Source organism: Danio rerio, chromosome 11, assembly GCF_052040795.2.
Source record: "Danio rerio strain M-AB ecotype USA chromosome 11, GRCz13ab, whole genome shotgun sequence".
Lineage (NCBI taxonomy): Eukaryota > Metazoa > Chordata > Actinopteri > Cypriniformes > Danionidae > Danio > Danio rerio.
Window position 1 is genome coordinate 5934681 of NC_141031.1, and position 23702 is coordinate 5958382.

Genomic DNA, 23702 nt, shown 5'->3' on the forward strand with positions numbered 1-23702 from the left:
GAATTGAAATGTCATACTTTGAACATATATTCATGTTTAAAAACACAGTAAATAGCATTAGTATTAACGTAAGTAGTAAAAAGATAATAAATAAATACATTTAATAATAATAATAAAAACAAATGAAAAAAATAAGTCAGAATAAACTACATATAGCAATCAACATTTATGGATAAAACAGTTATATCAATCAGTATATTTACAATGGTTCATATTTAATAATCTAGATCTCTCTCTCTCTCTCTCTCTCTCTCTTGCTTTTTATTTATGAGATTTAAATTGTTATTAATGTGTTACTTCTCTGCTGGTAGCTGTATTGCCTATTTTATAATTATGAATATTTTTATATGTCGTATATACTTTTTCGGGGGTATTAATATAATTTTTGGCCATTATTTAAAGAAAAAAAAACAATCCTGTCAATGTGACTTCCGCATCACGTTGCGCCGTTGTCTTTTAGAGCTCCGCCCATCGCTTCGGGTTTATGTTCTGATTGGCTAAAGCTCGCTTACGTTTGATTCAGTTTAAACTGGGGTCAGGCTGTCTGGAAGTGAAAACGGCGAGATCAAACTGATGATTTAATTCATGGAGATTGATGCGATTCTTGAAATTTCACGGTTTCCCTGAGAGTTTGAAGTCTCCGTGTCTGTTTATCCGGTCTTTTTAAATCAGGATTATAGGAAAATGAGGCTTCGCTCGAGAACTGTTTTAAACGAAAACACAACGACACCGATTCGCCGCCGCCGAGCCGCTCCGGAGACACCGAGCCGGGAGAACGAGCCGGTCCAGAACCAGGTCAGTCCTGTTGAATTGTTCAAAACACGTGAAAATAAACCAGGATTTGTGTTTAGATGCGATTTATCGTGTGATTTCGTATTCAAAGGGATGTATTTAGGCCTAGTTAGCATAATGCTAACAAGAGATACGGCGAGCGAAATTAAACAACGTTCCTCTGATGATGTTTCATTAAAATATCATTATTAGATATTAATACATGTTGTTGTTCATGCAAATGATGTAGATTTGTGTATATGAACGTAGTATTGGATGCTTCTGGTAAGTGTTTTGAGTGCTGTCCCACATATGTTTAGAGGCGGAGCCTATTCTCACTGATTGTCCAATAGGATTCCACTATTTAGAAAGGTATTTGGGAAGATCCATCTCGACCAATCAGCTTCTCTGTGTATTGGCGCTGAAGAAGCACATGGAAGTGTTTTTGTCATTAACACCAGAAATAATACAGAATAAATGCAGTTAACAGGTTTTGTATGGGTCCTGGAAATCCTTGAAAATAGTTTAGTTTAATAATATAGTGTTGCATATATTTTGCCCTAAGTGCTTTTTAATTGTTAATGAATGGGTATTAATAATTAAATTGTACACTAAAAAAATAACTGATGTGAACGTAAAATAAAAGGTCTAAAATAGTGTAAATTATTGATGTAATTAGTTGCTTTAACTCATTTTTAAAAAGTAGTTTGAACAAACAGCAAACATCTTTTCTCAGTGTACTATTTTTTCTGGACCCTTTGCATAAACAGTGGGAGAAATCAAAATGCTTTGAGAACACAACCTCATTTGTAAACAATGGATGAATTTAAAATAAAAATAAATTTAAGATGAAAATTAAATGACACATTCAAGATGTGAGCAAATAATGGCATTTAGGAGAGTAGATGACAGTAATTCAGTGTTGAGGCAAACATGCCGTAAAAACTTTCCTGATAGTGTTCTGTATAATATACTACTCTAACAAACACCATCCGACATAATGTAATAAAGTATGTAAATGTGTCATTTTTATGAAAAAGTTTGAAAATCCATATGGGAAGTGCTTAAATTTGACTCTGTATTAATGATTTATGTTTTGTTTTTAAGTCCAAACCTAAACTTTAACATTCTGTGTTATATTTTTAATTGCAATCAAATTCCATGGATGTACCATCGCAGGCTTATCATCTGTCTTTCTTGCTTGTCCTTGCATTAGGATGACCCAGAGGTTCTTCAAGACTGCTCAAATCTGGACCCTGATGATGTCCCAACAGCATCCAAACGTCCACGGAGGAGAAGAAAAGCTTTATCAGCTGTTGTGAATAAAGGTAAATCATTAGATTTGGCGATTATAATGCGTTCAGAATATGTACTCAGTTTTAATCTGTAGAATTTTTGTTGTTTAATAAAAATATCCTTGTAAAAAACTTCTCATAATGAGTGGATGTGTGGGTAAATCAGTTTTGATTACTGCTGTCTTTAATCAGTAGGGGTGTCAAAATTAATCGTTTCTTCAATGCACCGCGAGGCAGACACGAACAATTCGGTATCGGTTCAGTAATAATCATAACCGGTTATTACTGACGTCATTTATCTCATATGCGCTCTGTCACGAGGAAGACGATTGCGAGTATTTACAACGCTCTAACTACTTAATACTCATGAACTGTGCACAATTTCACTGTGTGTGTTTGAGAATGAAAGTAGCCTACCCCATCTCTCTCTCTCGCTTTCTCTCTCGCTCGCTCTTGCTCTGTCTCTCTCTCTTTCTTACACACACACAGTGGCCCATTTGACCTGCTGGGGTGACTTTTCTTTTCCTCTAGGCTGTTTTACAGCGTTACTCTTGGATACAGAAACGAGCGCGTGTCTGCAGAGTTTTCTCCACCGTGTCTATCATACATCAGCTGTGAGATCGCCGCTGCCGCCTGCCGCTTATCATTCATCTGAAGAGCGCAGCGCGCAAGAGCCAATCGCAACCGTTTTTGTTGAGGGTGTAACCAATCAAAAATGTGTAAGAGAACTAGACAAGGATCAGAAATTGAGCTGGAAATTTATATTTGTTTATATTATTTGCTAAATGCTGTTTTTTTTTTAAAGTTACAGTTTATATATCCGACTGTTTGTATTAAATGACACAATTGTATTACAAATAATAGCCTATATAAATATAAATATATTCATACATTTTAATACAAGAGCTGCTGCTGTGAAGAAAATATAAAAGCATCGTCGATGCACCGAAATATCAAATTGAACCGAATCGATGACATGATAATCGTAACCGAACCGAACCGTGAGACTAGTGTAGGTTCACAGCTCTATTAATCAGGCTACTGGAGCATTTAAACCTTTAATAAATTAAACGTATATATTATTAAATATTGCAAACCACACCAAATTGAAACATAACATATATTTAAAACTGATGAGAATTTGTATTAATAGTATCATAATCAATGTATCATTAGCCCCTTTCACACATACAGACCTTTCCGGAAAATTACCGGCAATTTTCCGGAAAGGTTGTATGTGTGAACAGGCCCTTTTTGAAAATACCGGTAAATTCGTTCTGGCTATTTTCCAGAAAGAGAAGTTGTAACATTACCGGCAATTTGCCGGAATGCTGCGCTGTGTGAATGCAGAAGGAAGATAGCCGGAAAGAGCGCGTCCACATCTAGAACGTGCTGACGTGAGACGTCTGCTTTAGCCAATCAGAACAGTCAGACGCATTCACGTGCGCGCGGTTTGTGAGAATAAAAGCCTTTGAATATTTTTCCAGACACATTTAGCTGCTAGATGTTAGTCAGAGAACGTTTCTATGTTCCTTCTTAATGCAAACTGTGTAAATAATTATCGATAAAATTTTTATCATAATCTGTTGTTTGTTTACCTTCAAGCTTTGCGTGTGCCCGTGAGCGCCCATAGCGCCAGCACACACACATATCATGTACATCTCGACATGCGAAAGTGTTTCTCTATGTTTTCATTGGAGTTGTACTCAATACTAATCCATCCAAAGAGTTTGTAATGTAGTCAAATGTTTACAAACACAAGCGCAGCCGTTTAGAGGTCATTTCTGGTTAATGATGCCAGAATTTAACGGCATTTTGCGATAGATGTGTGAATGCTCTTTTCCGGAAAAATTCAGTGACGTCCTCGCCTGTGTGAACAGCGCTTTTTTGAATTTACCGGTAAAGTCGTTCCGGAAATTTTCTGGATATTTACCGGTATCACTGTGTGAAAGGGGCTATTGTATAGAATTTGTAAGAACATATGGATATTGTCAGTGTTAACCAGTTGCTAAAAAAGTAACCATAAATTCATGAATGCTACATTTTACTGTATACAATATTTCCATAAACTTTCAGATGAAGAAAAGGTTTGTACTGCAATAGACTGTCTAGGCCTGCATAATTCATGCTGCGCAGGGAAAGAATATCATCCTTGCTGTTGTGTTTTAAGAGTCAGGTTTCAAGACTCCAGTCCATCACCTCCGGGAAAGACATTCCTCATTGAATCCAGCCGCTCGGAGCCTTTACTCTCCTGCAGTTCACTTTCTCACCCCCCCAAGAGACCGTAAGTACACGCACACTCTTTTAACCTTTAAGCATCTGTGCTCCTTTTACATTTAACAGTGTTAGAATAAAAGTATTTTAATGTTGTTAGATGGATTATAGTTTACTTTATTTGTTGAATAATTATAGTTTTATTTAATGCCTTACAAAGTTCATGCATGGTTGATGTGGTTGTACCAGGGATGCTCAAAATAATCGATTAACCGTTAACCGAAAGTGTGCGTTTGTAACCGATTAATAGTATCAGTTAAACGATTAAAAAATATTATTTGATATATTTTTTGTTTGGCTGCATAAGGGGATGATTGAATGAGCTTTTTGCGTTAAGAGGGGCATCTTTTGAATGCTTTACTAAAAGCCGCAATCAACTTTTAAAGACGTAGGAGAGACTAGCGCTTGCCGTTTCAAGTTATCCAGAGCTGTATGAATTTAGGCGAGGCAGTGGCGCAGTAGGTAGTGCTGTCACCTCACAGCAAGAAGTTCGCAGGGTCACTGGTTCGAGCTTTGGCTCAGTTGGCGTTTCTGTGTGGAGTTTGCATGTTCTCCCTGCCTTCGCGTGGGTTTCCTCCAGGTGCTCCGGTTTCCCCCACAGTCCAAAGACATGTGGTACAGGTGAATTGGGTAGGCTAAATTGTCCGTAGTGTATGAGTGTGTGTGTGTGGATGTTTCCCAGTGATGGGTTGCGGCTGGAAGGGCATCCACTGCGTAAAAACTTGCTGGATAAGTTGGCGGTTCATTCCGCTGTGGCGACCCCGGATTAATAAAGGGACTAAGCCGACAAGAAAATGAATGAATGAATGAATGAATGTATGAATTTACAAATCTTGAATATCACAATATTATTAAATATTGCAGTTGTAACAACATAGACAGCAACACTCTTGCACAATCAACACCCAGCTGATTCAGCCGTTTCATAGTGACATAAAAAAAGAGGACCGTGCCTTTTCATTGTCAACATAAAAGGAATGAGGTAAAAGGATCAGCCAGTGTTTTCATTTTGTTCTCTTAATGAATGATTTAAGTGAAAATAATTTAGGGGAGGGCTATTTATTTTATTAATTTAATTCATTTTATTCAGTTTTTCTATGCCGTTGGAAACACTGCAGGTGCGTGAAGATGCTCTGTTGTTATGTTCTGTTATTAATATACTAGCATGTTCAAATAAATCAGTATTTTTAAATGCAATATTTAATGTGTCGGGCACAAAATAGACGATTTGTTTAAAAAAATGAACAATAATTTAATAGTAATCTGGGCGAAGAAGTGGCACAGTTGGTAGCCTGAATTGGGTAGGCTAAATTGTTCGTAGTGTATGAGTGTGTGTGTGTGAATGTTTCCCAGAGATGGGTTGCAGCTGGAAGGGCATCCGCTGCGTAAAAACTTGCTGGATAAGTTGGCGGTTCATTCCGCTGTGGTGACCCCGGATTAATAAAGGGACTTAGCCGACAAGAAAGAAATGAAAGCCGACAAGAAAATCTGACCAGTTAACCATTAATAACAGATTTACGAGCGGCGGTTGTCGGTTAGCAAAATTAACCCAAATGAACATGCCTAGGTTGTACTGTATGCTGATTTATTTTACTTTGATTTTTTTTGGGATTATTATAAGGCTTAGGGCCCTATCATACACCCGGCGCAGTGTGGCGCAAGGCGTGGCGCAATAGTCTTTTGCTAGTTTCAGCTTGGCGCAAGAGTCGTTTTGAGGCGTTTAAATAGCAAATGCATTAGCGCTCATATGTGCGCCCATAGGCGTTCTGGTCTAAAAAGGAAGGCGTTCTGAGGTGCACTGCTGGCGCGTTGCTATTTTGAGAATCTATAATAGATTTTTCATTAGACCAAAACAAACCCGGTCTAAACTCCGGCGCAGAGTTGCTCCTCGCTTACGCACTGCTTAATACGCACAAGAGAGCAATAGGCAAATATCTTTACATATGAAAAAATGTAAATATTAAGAATATATATTGTATATAATAAGAATAGATATAGGATATAAATATAAAGGATTAAAATATTACAAAACATATTATTTTCTTATCATCTATTTATGTCTTCTTCATCTCAGGAGGCTTTTTCAGTTCATTCATGACAATTTGCCTTTGTATAATGTTATTATTATTAGCAGTATTATTTATTATATCCATATTTATATTTGTTTTATTAAAAACAAGCTTAGATTTGCCCACCTGTCAGGTTTTAGACCATATGGGGCACAGCATGTGTTTTAGGATATAACTCAGGTTTTTGAACACACTTCGTTATTGTTGTTCATTTATTCGTTTGCTGGAAATTAGAACTGAATTTAGAAATAGTTTTGAAACGAATATTTGCGCTTAACAAACAAAAGTATTTATTCATAGACTAATTGATGTCTGTGCGTAAAGGTTTCCCTATCCAAGAGCGAAAGTGAAAGTGATCCATTATCTCTCATTCTCACGCAGTAAATGCTCTGTTTAACAGTTTTCTGTAAAAAAAAAAAAAAACTGTTAACTGTTTGCTTGTGAAATGCTCAGTTTTTCCACTTAGACTTACTTTGCGTCCTGTAAATAGTGAATGCGCTCTTGGCGCGACGCAGCTGACTCTTAAAGGGAATGGGAGATGAGATTCTAATTGGTTTATTCTCAAAACACACCTATAACTCAATAAATAAACTCAACCCTTCTAGAACATGCGCCGCGGCACAAGGCAGATTTTCCGTCCTTAAATTAGCAAAAACGCATCCTGACACGCCCTGAAAGCGTCTGCGCCCTGCGTTTTGCGCTCTGCGCATAGACCGTCAAAATAGAGCCCTTAGTATTTGAGTCATTGTTTGTTGGTCATTTTTCAGTCTGTGAAAGACTGTAGTGGAATTAAGTCTAAAATAAAAGAAAAATTGAATGTAAAATGTTTAATTAAAGACCTAAACTGTTATGCTTATGAAGTGCCAAAATAAGTGAAAGTATACATTATTTTAGTCTTGAGCTTAAATTTTTTAGCCAACATATTTAGCGGTCATCATTAGTACAGAAGCATGCGCTTCACATAGATATTACAGTCTCGAGTTCAGAATTTGTTCCAAGCGTTTAATTAGTTCCTTGATTTTAGTTAAATCATGCCAATGATGTACTAGTTTGTTCCCTTTAATTTAGTTACACGGTGGCCTCAAATGTCATGTGCTCACTTCAGCTGTTTCAGTTACATTGATAACTCTATGTAGTCAATTAAACTTGAGATAAAGGTGAAATACAATTACCACAGCCATGTGGTGTCATGTTAATGGTGGTATGAGGTAAAGGTAGCTTATGGAATGAATTATAAGTCTCAGAAGAGACATTAGACATGTTAGGGTGATCATACATGTTTGGTTTGATTAAAACAGACTTTGATGAGTTTCCTCTGATCGTGTGGTTTATTTAAATGCGGCCATCTGAACGCTAGTGCTCACTAAACAAGTGGAAATAGACTATTGAAAAGGCGAGTCTTGTTCTCCTCCAAATGATCTCTAGTGCAGTTTGACTATAATACATATACATGACAGGCCAAAGACATCTTGACAAACTAAAAACATAACATGTCACAAGATGCAAGCATAAAATTTTTTAGTTCTTCATGCATTCTTAGCTGACAAAAATACCATAACATGCTGTTACCATTTAGCCCAGTATACTCACACACACACACACACACAAACACACACACACACCATTGTTTTTGATGTCCAGTAAGTTCCATAATAAAATGTTTGTCTTTACCCTTTTTAAACATTAGGTTTAGCTTTAAAAGATGACTAAAATAGGACTAAATTTGTTATTTTATATTTTTGTTTAGACGATTAATTGCTGAAACTTTTTAACATGGTATACAGAATTATCACAATGTTGACTTAAACTGAAAAAAAAAGACTACTTTAACGGGTAGAACAACAAAATGTAACAATAAAAGTTTTATTATGTATACAGTACGTTCAGAGTAAATGTTTCAAACAAATTCAATTTGTAAAAGGTAAAATTACATTAGGTGCACTTTACAATTGGGTCTCTTTAATGTGAACATATTTAACATGATAAATTTTATAAAAAAATGCAACAGAGTTTTATTATTCATTAACTTCATTTAATAAAACAATAATGACTTTTAATGTGTTTTAATAAGTAGGCCCACACAGAATCTGCGAGTGCAGAAAATCTGCAGATTTTTGTCTGTACAGTTGAAGTCAGAAGACCTTAGATTTTTTTTTATATTTCCCAAATTATGTTTAACAAAGCAAGGAAATTTTCAGAGCATGTCTGATAATATTTTTCTTCTAGAGAAAGTCTTGTTTTATTTTGGCCAGAACAAAAGCAGTTTTTCATTTTTAAGCTTCATTTTAAGGTCACTTAAATATATGTGTGTGTGTGTGTGTGTGTGTGTGTGTGTGTGTGTGTGTGTGTGTGTGTGTGTGTGTGTGTGTGTGTGTGTGTGTGTGTGTGTGTGTGTGTGTGTGTGTGTGTGTGTGTGTGTGTGTGTGTGTGTGTGTGTGTGTGTGTACATGTTTTTGTGACATATCAGGACACAAATCTGTATAATGACATGGGTATGACACAGGTATTACAAAAAGGAGGGGAAATATGAGGACATTGGTTTGGTGACGTCCTCATTTCTCAAAATGCTTATAAATCCTACTGTATGAGTTTAATCAGAGAGTAAAGCTGCACACTGACTCCTGTGATGGTTGTGTTTAGGGGTGGGGTGGGGTGAGGTCAATATAATGTACGGTATGGACAGTATAAAATGAATGGAAACCTATGTAATGTCCCCACTTTTCACAAAAACAAACGTGTGTGTATATGTATATGTGTGTTTATATAAACACACACACACATACATATATATATATATATATATATATATACATACATACATACATACATACATACATACGTGTGTGAGTATGTTCTTGCTTTTTTTTTTTTTTATGAATAAGAACTTTCAGCCACCAGAAGTTTGCTGCTCTCTTCTTAATTTTTGATTTCTTCTGGTTATGTTCTGCTTGATGTAACAGCCATTACTTATTTTAACAGGTGAGCAGCCAAACACTGGTCCCCTCTTCAGTCCTGAACACTGTGTGTTTGGTTACAGTGCTGCCAGTCCTCTTTCAGAAGACGAAGAGAATGAGGAAGTGTTCAGTCCGTGAGTCTCTCCTACAAAGGATTTTTATCTCGTGTGCACTTCTGACAGATTGAAGAAACATAAATTATGATTTAATCTGAATTGTCTCTGTTTTTCCTTCAGTTTCACATTTATCAAAAACATTCCCAACCGTTCCCAGCAGTCCAGGCCGGTGTCTGCAGTGCGGGACATCCCACCAAAGACGAGGAGCACACCTGCTGCCACCCTGGTGCTGGATTTGGTTGGTTATTTTCTTACTAGACAGCTGAAATTATGTTTGTTAAACAATTGACCATCACAACTGTACGTTCAAATCTCTGTATGACCCAGTGAAAGTGTTTGGAGTGGACTGCTTCAGTCTTTTCAATGTAATGTTATTTATGTCTGGTTAAAAGTATTGAAATAGTCAGAGAAGTACTGTGATCACTACTGGGAAATAAACTATGATGGCTACTGTTCAAACAAATCACAGATTGAACTCAAATCTTAAATAAGGCTTGTGGCAGTTACATGGTTACACCAAAAGGTGGTGACAAAATACCATTACAATTTTATTTGATGAAACTATTAAAAATAATTCCTGATTTATCCATGTGAAGTCAGTAATATGTAGTTTTTGTTACCTCTTGTAAATCATTTATATTAACTCGTCTATTCGGATTCATGAAGGAATCGTGATCTTTATTTTAAACAAACAAACAAACAAACAGAAATCTCAGTTTACCCACAGTTGTGCAGCACTAATTTGCGGTTTATTGACTGAATTTTCATGTCAAACTAAGTGGAAGTCAGTGGAAGGAACCATAAACCTCCAATACTCTCCGCTGAGAGAGAATGGACCACCATACCTTTCTGATGCATCATCGATTATGTAAATAAAGTTGAGGTCAAGTCACTTTTTTCTATAATGTTTTGTTTGTTGTGTCAAATGAAAAAGATTTTGACGAAATTTTGAGGTTTTCATGAAAAGCATTGGCAAGATTTCAGTTTGTGGGACATGTAAGCTAGTGTGGTTTAGGCATGAGCCGGGATGAGATTCTGCTGTTATGATAACCTCGGATAAAAATGTGGTTTCACGGTATCACAGTATTGTGATTACAGCTCTAAAATATATTCCTGTTAAATGTCTGAGTAAAAAACAAAAGCTTTTTTTTCCTCTTTGAACTCAATATATTTTATTTTTTGAAAAAATATATAATAGGGGTGAAGCAGTGGCGCAGTAGGTAGTACAGTCGCCTCACAGCAAGAAGGTCGCTGGTTCGAGCCTCGACTCAGTTGGTGTTTCTGTGTGGAGTTTGCATGTTCTCCCTGCGTTCGCGTGGGTTACCTCCGGGTGCTCCGGTTTCCCCCACAGTCCAAAGACATGCGGTACAGGTGAATTGGGTTGGATAAATTGTCCGTAGTGTATGAGTGTGTGTGTGGATGTTTCCCAGAGATGGGTTGCGGCTGGAAGGGCATCCGCTGCGTAAAAATGTGCTGGATAAGTTGGCGGTTCATTCCGCTGTGGCGACCCCGGATTAATAAAGGGACTAAGCCGACAAGAAAATGAATGAATGAATGAGTGAAAATGTATAATATTTTGGAACAGTAAACATGTCAGGCTAAATAATTTAAAAGAAATCAGTGAGTTCTGCTGGATTCTGCACAGATTTCTGTACAATTTAAAACAGCATCTTTGGATATCTTTTCTGCCGAAGATAGTGTTGTCCTAAACAACAAAATAAAAAAATAAACATTAAAAAAACTTGCACATATCTTAGGAACAGTACTACAGAAAATGTTGGCGGTTTTAAAATTTTGACTTTTCCAAACCGCAGTATACCTTGAAACCGGTTATCGTCCCATACCTTGTGTAGTTACATATAAGCTAGTGTACATATAAGCTATTGTAGTATTCAGGTGTTTAGAATACCCAAAAGAGATCCAATTAAACCCGTTCATTTCTGAGGTTTGTGTTTGGGATCAGTCTTGTTTCTTTGACTCATTGACGTCCTCTTGATCGTGTGGGTCTTTGTATGACAACCATCTGCTAAATCTCTTTATGGTGGCTCTATTCTATGTTTTACTCTTTAAATGTTTCATTGTGTATGGGTATTATAAAGGCCAAGTGTTTAATAATTGTAGATTATCTTCCGTTGTTATTGTTACTTTCAGGATTATTATAAAAATATATATTTTATTTACTTGTGTTTTTTAAAATCAGCATAATTTCTGTTATTGATATAAATGTAAAGTCTTACAAAATTACTTGTAGTAATTATAATTATATATTTAAAAAAAACTAAGTGTTTAATTTTCAGCAAAGTGCATTCAGAGTTTTCAGTTTCGTCACAGATTTTTCATTTTGCTGCCTCCCTGTTATTTATTTGTACATTTTTCTATTTTAGGATGAAACCCTGGTGTTCAGTTCACTCAATGTGATCCCTGATGCAGAATACACCTTCAATACACGCTTTCAAGACCACAAGTATAAGGTTTGTAACGCGTTTAATTATTGTTCAAAATCATATTTTTAATAATCGCAGTTCTCTGCTGAATCGGTGGTTCATTTCCTGCTAGTGTCATGAAAGTGTTTTTGAAATATTGCAGTTCATGAAGTGTCATTTGATTCTGTTCGCAGGTCTACGTAATCCTCAGACCACATGTGAGAGAGTTTCTACAAGCCATGACAAAACATTTTGAGGTAAACATTGCGATTTGCTTGAGGATTTGAGACCAGGGGTCTGTTTCATGAAGCGGTATTAACTGGCTAGCTTCTTCATTTCAATTTAGTTTGCACCAATCTTGGATATTTGATAACACGAAGGCTTTTTTAATCACTTTTTATTGCCATGGTTTTATGTTTAAGTAGGTGAACTTCATGGTACCTTAAAGGGCCATGAAACTCCCCCGCTTTCAGTTCAGGTCTACCTCAGAATAAAAAAAAAAGCATCATAATGGGCGTGGAGCTCCGCAATCAGAGGCAGGAGTGGGCGTGGCCAGCAGAGCAGGTGAGAACCAGGGGAGCGAACGACTGTTGTCAGTCGTTAACAAAATGAGACAAACCGTGAGGAGACGCATGAATTTATAGTTTACCATGTTAAAACGCAAATAAATAAACAGTTATTTAATGCCCTGTTACATTTGTTATTCGTAATTTCATATACACACAACCACAATTTATATCATTATAAAGATGATTGTGTTTATATAAACACTATAAATGAGGACTTCTCCCTCAATCCCCGGGTCTGAATGCAGACTCAGTGCAGCAGGGGTCTTGACTTGTCTATTTTAACCATTAGCCCTGCTGGTAATCTAGAGGATTTAGGCGAACACAGCAGCACGGCGATGTGTCTAAATGTGAACGAACTCCTGATAAAAGACATCGTCCGCCATTCTCCAATTCTCGTTCTGCTCTCCCGACAAAAAAGCTTGCTGCACATATACAGCTTTGCTGATTCGGCCCTGACAGCATCATGGGGAAAAAAATGCAACAAGTCCCGTGAATCACGGAAACAAACACATACGACCCTTCATGAACAACTAAATACTGTGTGCCGTGGGTCCGTGGACGCATCTTACCCAGTCATCAACAAAGGGTCTCACAGCTTGGCACTGGCAGTGTTGCCTTGCTTTCAAAAAGCACGTGCAGTCATGAATAATTAAGAAGCCGGCTCTTGTCATAGGATAAGAAAACTCTGCTATGAATAATAATGAGAAACCGACGCGTCATCTTTGCACTTGCAGTTTTGTGCTACGTCACCGATTTTGCCCCAAAAATCATTTTAAACCTGGAAGATGAAATCAGCTGACAAAAGCTCAAATTATCCAGTTTACTTCACATTTAAAGCTGACAGATGCTAACATTGCCTTAAGTGATGCCCAACACACACAAATCTGCTAAAATCTCAAAAAAAGTACTCGAGGATTTCTTGAACCTTTAAAAACAGTGTTGGTGCAAACTAAACTGAAACTGGCTAGCCAGCTAATCTGGCTTCATGGTACAGGCCCCTGTTCACTCTAGAGAAAATACATATTGCACTAAACATTTGCATGACACTTGATTTAAATAGAAATTAACTCCTATATTCAGACCTAATAGATGCTTTCTGTGTGACTTCATTTATTTAATATCTTTTTTAATTAATTTATTAATATTAAAAATAACGAGTGGTCAAACAATAACGTTTGGGAATTTGGTCAATAGGCAAGAGTTTCATTTGTCAAATCAAAATAAAATGGTGTTCTTTAATAAACATTATGCTCAATACAAAGAGACCAAAGATAATGACACATGTAAATGACTTCCTTTTTTCATGTGCTTTTTTTTCTTTTACTTTTCCATAATTTAATATTTTCATTCCTCTTAACCACAATCGAATCACATAAATGTTATCAATTATTTGCTGAACATTGTAATTAAATCTAGGTTTTTTCCTGTTCCAGATGTTTGTTTATACGTCTGCAAAAAAGGAGTATGCAGAAAAGATTGTAGATATTTTGGACCCTAATAAAAAGCTCTTCAGGTAAGACCTTTTCATGCATATATTTCTCAGCCTAGTATCTGCAAACCTGTCTCAAAACTCTTGTAAACACCCTATTTACAACTGGTATTACGATTAATTCAAATCACAAATAGACGAGGGAGACTTATGAATGCGTCTCTGTTGACCACATTTCTTTAGCCCCTTTCACACATACAGACCTTTCTGGAAAATTGCCAGCAATTTTCCGGAAAGGTCTGTATGTGTGAACAGGTCCTTTTTGAAAATACCAGTAAATTCGTTCTGGCTATTTTCCGGAAAGAGAAGTTGTAACATTACCGGCAATTTGCCGGAATGCTGCGCTGTGTGAATGCAGAAGCAAGATTGCCGTAATAAGCGCGTGCACGTCTAGAACTTGCTGACGTGAGATGCCTGCTTTAGCCAATCACAACAGTCAGACGCATTTACGTCCGTGCGGTTTGTGAGAATAAAAGCCTTTGAATATTTTTCCAGACACATTTAGCTGCTAGAAGTTAGTCAGATCACGTTTATATGTTCTTCTTAATGCCAACTGTGTAAGTAATCATCGATGAGATGCTTATGATAAGCCGTTGTTTGTTTACCTTCAAGCTTTGCGTGTGCCTGTGAAACAGCCTGTGAGCGCCTGCACACGCACATATTCACAATATTGATCATCCACAGAGTTTGTAATTTAGTAAAATGTTTACAAATACAAGCCCAGCTGTTTAAAGCTCATTTGTGGTTAATGATGTCAGAATTTACCGGTATTTTGGAATGGATGTGTGAATGCTCTTTTCCGGAAAATTTCCGTAACGTCCTCGCCTGTGTGAACAGCGCTTTTTTGAAATTTCTTTCCGGAAATTTTCCAGATATTTACCAGTATCACTGTGTGAAAGGGGCTTTTATGTAGTCTTTCCCTGATTAATAACTGAAAAATAACCTTGTGAAATGTTTATACTGAAACAAAACCTATTAAACTTGCTTTATAAATACTTTATACTAAAGCTGCACAATTAATCGTAAAAAGATCGCGATCTCGCTTCGACCCCCGCCTAGACGATCTTAATCCAGCATTTCTACAATTCCGTCAATCATATTTTCAAGTTCAGGAGAGAAGCAGTGGTGGCCGCACAAGTCTTCACATTGTTTTACATATGTTGTTCAGCAACGTGGACACCTCCAAATGGTGTTGAAAGAGTCGCATGCTGTAATAAGATATAATTCACTCCAAAAATGTCATTTCTGTCTTCATGTAATGTATTTGCGACCGCAAAATCACACGTGACGTGAGCTGACCGTCAGCTGTTACCACAGAGAGGGCGAGCGCACGCCTCTGAATGAAGTTTACTTTAGTCAACAACATGCATAGGCTGTGAATAACAGGTAATAAAGTTGTAATTAACATTCACTTTGTGGCAGAGTGATTGTTTGGGAGCTGCGCAGGAAGTGAACCACTCTTAGCAGTGAAAATGTAACCGAAAGCGCACGCAGTGTTGCCAGATGTAGCTGACTGATTCCAGCCCAAAAAGTATCCAAAAATCGCCGAAATGCAAAAATACCCACTCAGTCTTCTGTATTCACGAAATTGACGTCAGTGTCAAATTTTGAGCAGAAAATTTTGAGCATATGTGTCAAACACAATTCAACATCAGAATTATCATCAGAATTAATGACCAGGACAAATCTAAAGTCTGTTCAAGTCCACCATTCCAAGTCTATACAACATTCAGAATTTTAACCAACAGTAGACCTACACAAAGCCTATTTGTCATGATCACCAGTGATCAAACCACCAGAGGTCATTGGTAAACACTCACACACACACAGGACTACAAATCTGCTTATAAATGGACTACATATTCAGTCATGCCACACACTCACACACACACCTGCTCCAAGTCTCCACTGATTAGACTCTCACAGCTGATCCTGCTTCTAGACTGATTACTGCACTACTTAAACAGCACAGAAACAATCATGCTGTGTTCACACCAGACGCGGAACGTGCGGATAAATCGCGCTATTCGCACGTAAATAGCCGCGTGAACATTTGAGTTTACTTGCTTCATTTGCGCGTCAAACCCTGCTTCATTCGCGTGTCAAAATCACTTAAGAACAGACGCGGATTCGCGTGATGGGCAGGGCTTCTGTCTGCCTGAAGACTTTAGCTTCATAGCTAAATGGTTAACATAGATTTTAAGAAGAAAATAACAGTGTTTATGTGCTTTATGAAGACTGAAAAACAGCGTCGATGCATTTAGGGTCGTGTCTGAGTCCACTACGTCCTTTCAGAGGTGCATCCAGCTCTGTGAGTCATAAACTCCTCCAGAAACTTAACCTGAATGATGGAGGCTTTCAGCGGTGCTTCTAAATGAGCCAAGCCGAGTTTGATGAATTGTTGTCGGTGAAGGCTGGAGGATTTCTCTCGGAACACTGACAACAGGTTCTACGTCACAATCACGCCCCCACAAGAGCAAGCTTCTGATTGGTTAACGCGGTGCGAACATACGCTGAAGTTCAGATTTTCGAACTCGAGAGATTCGCGCGAAACGCTCATTAAGCGCGTCAAACACGCAAAACGCTCAATTCGCCTCGCGCAATTTGCGTCATTCGCGCGTATCTTGACGCAGGATATCTATTTGCGCGTTTGCATTGACTTAACATGTAAATCACTCGCGCTTGATGCGCGTTCCGCGTCTGGCGTGAACGTAGCATCACTGTTACTGAGTCTTGTTAGCTGTATCAGTGACATTACAACGCGTTCTCCTAGTCTTGTTTTCCCGTGTGTTGATCTTAGCCTTATTTATCCAGTTCAATGTACAAAACTTGCAATCTTTCAGAGTAATTCAACTGTATGTTTGATCAAATATTCTGTAACAAAGTTCATAGCACTAAATTCAATACACATTTTGTAAATATAACACGTCCTTACAGTTCATGTGAATAATGTGAGAATGAAAATAATGTGGCTGAAGTGGCTTTAATGTGCTGTCAACATTTAAGTTTATACTTTTAGTCAAAGCTTTGCCTTTCTGGTGTAATCATGTAGTTTTACTGTGTTTGTAGGCATCGTTTGTATCAGGACGACTGCGCCTGTGTGCTTGGACACTACATTAAAGATTTGACCATTCTAGAAAGAGACTTGTCAAAGACGGTCATCCTGGACAACGCCCCTCACACTTTCCCATACCACGTATGTTTGCCCTTATCGACTGTACAGGACTCATCTCTATATGAAGGGGTCTGCTGAATATCAGGTCTAATAATATGCTTGCTGTTTCTAGCTGATGAATATGATTCCTATAAAGAGCTGGATTGGAGATCAAGAGGACCGTGAGCTGCAAAAGCTCATTCCATACATGGAGAAACTAGTCCACGCGGTGGGTGTTTTAAACTATTAACATTTAGGCAGTTCTTTCATATGCATTATAGCATGTGTGTTATGCATTTACTTAGTTTTTCTTTAGTAAGAGTACAGCCATAACTAATAGTCAAATGTGGGAAATTCTGAGCTTGTGTTTTCTTTTCCTGTATGAATATGTTATCTTTGGTTTTTGGAACTATGATAAGAAATTGGAAAATGAAGCTTATGTTATTAATCTTTTGACTATACTTACCAAGCTTCATATCCATTGATGTAAATTTAGCAATCAAAAACCTCTTTTTTTTTTTTTTAGTGGTACTTAAAGAACAAAATATTTATATAAATACTATTTTGTACAAACAAAAAAGGTGTTAAAACTGTAAGTTAGCAAGGCCTGGCATTATTTGTAATGTTTTTTTCTTGATTTGTAATTTCATTTTGTTTTACCTTTTTGAGTTTTTGTAGCTTCATATAATTTTATTATGCTTTTTATATTTTTGCACACCTCTGGCATTTTGTATGTATCGTTCTTGTATTAAAAAAAAAAGAAAAACTAGCCAGCACGTCGAGTATAAATCAGCTTTAGGGCTGACATGACAGGATAATATAAATTTAACCATTTAAACTCTGCGGACCCGGTATCGGGTCAGTGACATCATCGACTTTCGCTTTCAGATTTAAAGGGCTAGCGTTGCACCAGACCCCCGTAATTCTACTGTATAAAAGTTATTTACACTTAAATACACAGTATTTTGGATACCCGAGCTGGGTATTTTACATCGGTTAATTTTCATATTTTTTTATATGACACATGTAGAAGTTATAGCTCAAATGAAAGCTCTTGCCGGTGCTCATACAGTTCTAGCATTCTTTTTACTGAATTATATTCCTATGCCAAACAGTTGTTGAATGAATTGTGGTGTTTCCATGGCGCGGAAATGTAAACAATACATTCATGATCAATAAGCAGCCCCAGATAGCACAGACAGCTGTCATCTCTTACCTTATGCTGTGTGCTTCAGGGCCATTTCTCCTCTGTTTTTGAGGTGATGTGCATATGTAATCCTTTTAAATGTCTGATGTGGTCCAAACACAGTGAATTATGTTTGATCAAACAAAAGAATAGTGAAATATGTAAACAAGGATCGGTCTCTGTGGCTTGTACAGCACCTCTCATCAGTTGGAGTGCAATAACGTTTGCATAGATTATGGTGGAGACATTTTTCTTTTTTCCTATGATTACAGACGTGCAGGAACCAACAAAATTAATTACAGCACGCTAGACCACACAGAACCTAAAAGGTACACTTTCAAATTTGAGTTTATATTAAAAAAAATACAAAAAAAGCTTCTTTTTTTAGGTGTTTATTATAACACAGACGACATATACAGTTATTTTAAACACTTTCAATAGTGTTTTATGAAAATTCAAAGGGTTTTCTTTAAAATGATACCAAATTTTTGCATTTACACCTTTTTATGTGGATTTGGGAAGCTTTTAAATTTGGGTAGGCAAAATCCAGACGGAAATCCCCAAATCGCAGCAGAGTTTAAGTGGTTAAGAAACTTTACAGCTTCAGATTTACACTTTAAAGGATGTTAAAGTAATGACAAATTTCTCATAGTACAATTAAAGTTGTGCAAAATTATATTCAAGCTAAACCCATTTAAATATTGTTATTATTTTAATAGTTTATTATTAATATACAAGCACAACTTGTATAAAGGGGCGACGCAGTGGTGCAGTAGGTAGTGCTGTCGCCTCACAGCAAGAAGGTTGCTGGTTGAGTTTGCATGTTCTCCCTGCGTTTCCGTGGGTTTCCTCCGGGTGCTCGGGTTTCCCAGAGATAGGTTGCGGCTAGAAGGGCATCCGCTGCGTTAAAATGTGCTGGATAAGTTGGCGGTTCATTCCGCTGTGGCGATCCCAGATTAATAAAGAGACTAAGCCGACAAGAAAATGAATGAATGAACTTGTATAAAGGCCTGTTTTTCCGTTAATTATACGTTATTTTAGATGTCATGAAAATTCAGCATTTTGGGCAATGAAAGTCAGGTTAGGGCGAGGCAGTGGTGCAGTAGGTAGTGCTGTCGCCTCACTGCAAGAAGGTCGCTGGTTCGAACCTCGGCTCAGTTGGTGTTTCTGTGTGGAGTTTGCTTGTTCTGCCTGCGTTCGCGTGGGTTTCCTCCGGGTGCTCCGGTTTCCCCCACAGTCCAAAGACATGCGGTACAGGTGAATTGGGTAGGCTAAATTGTCCGTAGTGTATGAGTGTGTGTGTGGATGTTTCCCAGAGATGGGTTGCTGCTGGAAGGGCATCCGCTGCTTAAAAACTTGCTGGATAAGTTGGCGGTTTATTCCGCTGTGGCGACCCCGGATTAATAAAGAGACTTAGCCGACAAGAAAGAAATGAAAGTCAGGTTATGGTCAGGGAATTTGGCTTTGTTTGATTGAATAAATCATGTATTTTGTAGTAATGATTTGTGTATGTGTGTGTGCTTTCAGGATGACTTCAGAAATGTTTTAAAGAAGAGAACCGACCACTTCCACAGGCTGCTCTCTGAGGACTAAACCCTGGATTAGGTGTAAATACATGTACAGCCATCCTAATAAATGCAGTAAAATTGCCCATCTACAAGCTAGCTAAGGCTAAATGTGTAGTATGGTGATTCACCCTGGTATAACCAAAGTGTTTGTTTGATAGGCGATAGTGTTAATGCTACCTTTATTCACCCTGGTGATCAGCTGGTGTTCTGACCCATTTTGAAGATCAGGACTAGAATCCTGCCTTTAATTTATTCAACTATGAGATATTGTACAGGTGCCACTGAAAGTGTGTGTTTTTTACACACTCAACTCTTGTTTTCAATGTGCGTTGCACTCAGAGCTCTAGTTTTAAAAGTCATTTAGGATGATTTTCGGTGATCAATAAATTTTTGTTTTCCTGAAGTAGCAAAGTCTGTTTTCTGTTGTTTAAACCTCAGTTTCAAAGTCAAAATCAGCTTTATTGTCAATTCAACCACATGTACAGGAAATATAGAGAGAATCAAAATTACGTTACTCTCAGACCCTAGGGCAGGGGTGACCAACCCTGTTTCTGGAGAGCCACCTTCCTGCAGGTTTCAGTTGCAACCCATATCAAACACACCTGAACCAATTAATTAAGACCTGAACACCAGGTGATAATTACAGGCAGGTGTGTTTGATATGGGTTGCAACTGAAATCTACAGGAAGGTGGCTCTCCAGGAACAGGGTTGGCCACCCCTGCCCTAGGTGCCTAACATATAATATTAATACAAAAGTAGAGTTTTTAGAGAGAATTTACAATAAATACAATTATACTAAAATGTAGTCTAAAAATAAACCTAAAGATTAAAAATTTGCAAACAATATAATGACATTAAGGGCATATGTCGGTGAGTGCAAGCAAGAGTTGTGCAGATGTAAAACAATATATAAGGCAAAAAGGCTTGTAAAGATGATAATTATGATCAGTTATGATAAGGTGTCATAATATATAGGGAGGTAAGTTGATGATGTTTGTGTAGGTTGTTCGGAAATGCTGTACTATTTCCTGCATGTGATCAGATTATAAAATAGCTGAATAACAAACATCAATGATGTGAATCTCCCGTTCCACCACATCCCAAAAGTGCTCTATTGGATTGAGATCTGGTGACTGTGGAGGCCAGTTGGAAACAGTGAACTCATTGTCATGTTTAAGAAACCAGTCTGATGATTCGCGCTTTATGACATGGTGCATAATCCTGCTGGATATAGCTATCAGAAAATGGGTACACTGTGGTCATGAAGGGATGGACACGGTCAGCAACAGTCCTCAGGTAGGCTGTGACATTATTGACACCATGCTGAATTAGTACTAGTGAGTTCAAAGTGTCTCAAGAAAATATCCACCACACCATTACACCACCACCACCAGCAGCCTGAACCATTGATACAAGGCAGGATGGATGCATGTTTTCATGTTGTTGAATCTAAATTCTGACCGTACCATCCGAATGTCGAGACTCATCAAACAAGGCAACGTTTTTCCAATCTTCTATTTTGGTGAGCCTGTGAGAATTGTGGCTTCTGTTTTCTGTTCTTGGCACCCGGTGTGCTCACCTGCTGCTGTAGCCCATCCGTCTCAAGGTTTCAGTAGATCAGCAGTTTCTGAAATACTCAGACCAGCCTGTCTGGCACCAACAACCATGCCACATTCAAAGTCACTTAAATCACCTTTCTTCCCCATTATGATGCTCTGTTTGAACTGCAGCAGATCGTCTTGTCCATGGCTGCGTCCGAAACCGCCTACTACTCAGTAGGTACTGCATTTGAATTTAAACATACTACTCTGCCATTAGAAAAGTTCGTTCTTTACAGTATGAACGTGAAAAGTATGAATGGAATTCGAACGTACTACATCCGCCATTTTGTCATGGTCACGTGACCTACCTGCTTCAATTGCGTCGCTTTACTCCCATTCATGAATTTTGACACCCCTGATCTAAAACATGAACTAGAAAGGAAGATTTGCATTAAATATACACACAGAAACAAGTTTTTGTCTGCTCAAAAAATGAGCCACTGCAGCATGGTACAATAAATGATCTGCTGAAAATATTGACTCATTTGGAGACACCCCGGATTGTTACGTCGTGTAAAAAGCCCTGTTTTATTAATTCAATCGCCCATTTCAGTTAAATTGCTACAGTTATAATAGGTCCTAGGAAGTGCTTCGGGCTTTTTTTTTTTTTTTCATTCGATGTTTGACGTTATCTTAACCAAAACATGAAAAACAGGGTGAGATAAAAGTAGCTCCTCTCCTTTAAAAAATACAGCCAATAGCATTTCATTTTATCACAGCTCTGCTGGTGAGGGTGGACATCAAGTGCATCAAACGAGAAGCCTCTTGAAGTGGGTGGGGCATGTTGGACACTAGAGAGCATTTGATAGGTCAGAAGTGTGGAACTGGAACCACACTGTTCCAGTTACTATGACCATTTATGTGAAGCTGCTTTGACACAATCTACATTGTAAAAGCGCTATACAAATAAAGCTGAATTGAATTGAATTGAACTTGAAGAGAAACTGAAGTGTGAGCCCAGTCCTTTGAGCCCTTTGAATGTTTATATCCTTTAAATGCAAATTTTGTCCCCGTTTTGAACATCACACTATTTATAGATCTCCTTAAAGGAACACTCCACCTTTATTTTAAGTCTCCTTGTCACAATCACCAGCGATCATAACTCCATAGATCGCCGGATCTCACTCACCATAACTTATGGACTACAATTCCGCCATTTCTGGACTACATATTCATACATGCACTTCACCCAGACACACATGCCTCCTCATCTAGACTGATTACACTCACACCACCTGAGGATTGTCAGAGACTGATTGCACACACTAGTTAAGGCTACACACTCACTCATTCAGTTTGCCGAGTCCTGTTTACTGTAAGTAGCACTACAACGCGGTTCCTAGTCTGGTTCTCCTGTGTACCGACCTTAGCCTTGTTAGCCTCCCTGTCTGCCGCCTGCCTTATGACCTCTGGCATGTTACTTCAACTACAATTCTGGATTGTCCTCATACACCTGTTTGCACCTGTATTGACCATTGCTTGTCTGACTACGAATAAACCTGCTTTTGGATCTTACCTCAGTTGTTTGTGTCACTCCCCGACGTTACACTCCTCCTAGAGTTAAGTAGTTTACCTGAACTGCATTTGAAACTATTCTGCTAATTTCTTGTTCTGTCACTGTCACTATTAGCTTAGCATAATTCATTGAATCTTATTTGACTGTTAGCATTTTGTTCAAAAGAGTTTTGATAATTTTCTTATTTAAAACTTGAGCCCTCTGTATTTACATAGTGTAAAACATGTGGAGTGTTCCTTTAAGACTAACATACTGATAATATCTTTAAAAAAAAAAACTTTAAATTTATGAAATTAGGAAGCAAACTAGTATAGTGTGACCACAATTTACCCTAAATTACTGAAGAAACCTAATAATGGGAGTTCTTCATTTGTAGTCAGGATGTTGTGTTTTTATTTCCTTCTACAACTCATGTGTGGGCTACTTCATTCCAGAACTACAGAAGATGCTGATGCAGGTACACAAGCTAGTTGGTGAAGTAGAGGATCATACATCACAGCTTTCTGTATTTGTCCCCACAGTTACCAGCACTCCCTAACATTATTCTTCCAGAACCAGAACACGGTACATAAGGGGAAACCCATGCAACAATACTCAAAGCATGGGTTTGTTTCTCAACCGTTAATTATTAGACTTGTGTTCTGCTGGCATATATTGGTTGCAAAGTAGTCCATATTTATGCTGCATACTTACTAGACGCTACTACTGACAACCGT

At 37.8% G+C, this 23702-nt stretch overlaps 1 protein-coding gene across 1 annotated transcript; it reads left to right on the forward strand.

The window, feature by feature from the left end:
* The first annotated feature begins 510 nt into the window (after positions 1-510).
* Positions 511-20271, forward strand: ctdspl3 (CTD (carboxy-terminal domain, RNA polymerase II, polypeptide A) small phosphatase like 3). The gene is made up of 11 exons (XM_087273171.1): positions 511-795; positions 1988-2099; positions 4237-4350; positions 9389-9497; positions 9600-9717; positions 11864-11950; positions 12097-12159; positions 13905-13984; positions 17030-17156; positions 17248-17343; positions 19828-20271. The coding sequence occupies exons 1-11, from the start codon at positions 685-687 to the stop codon at positions 19891-19893; spliced, it is 1083 nt and encodes a 360-aa protein (XP_087129297.1). The 5' UTR covers positions 511-684; the 3' UTR covers positions 19894-20271.
* Positions 20272-23702: the final 3431 nt, after the last annotated feature.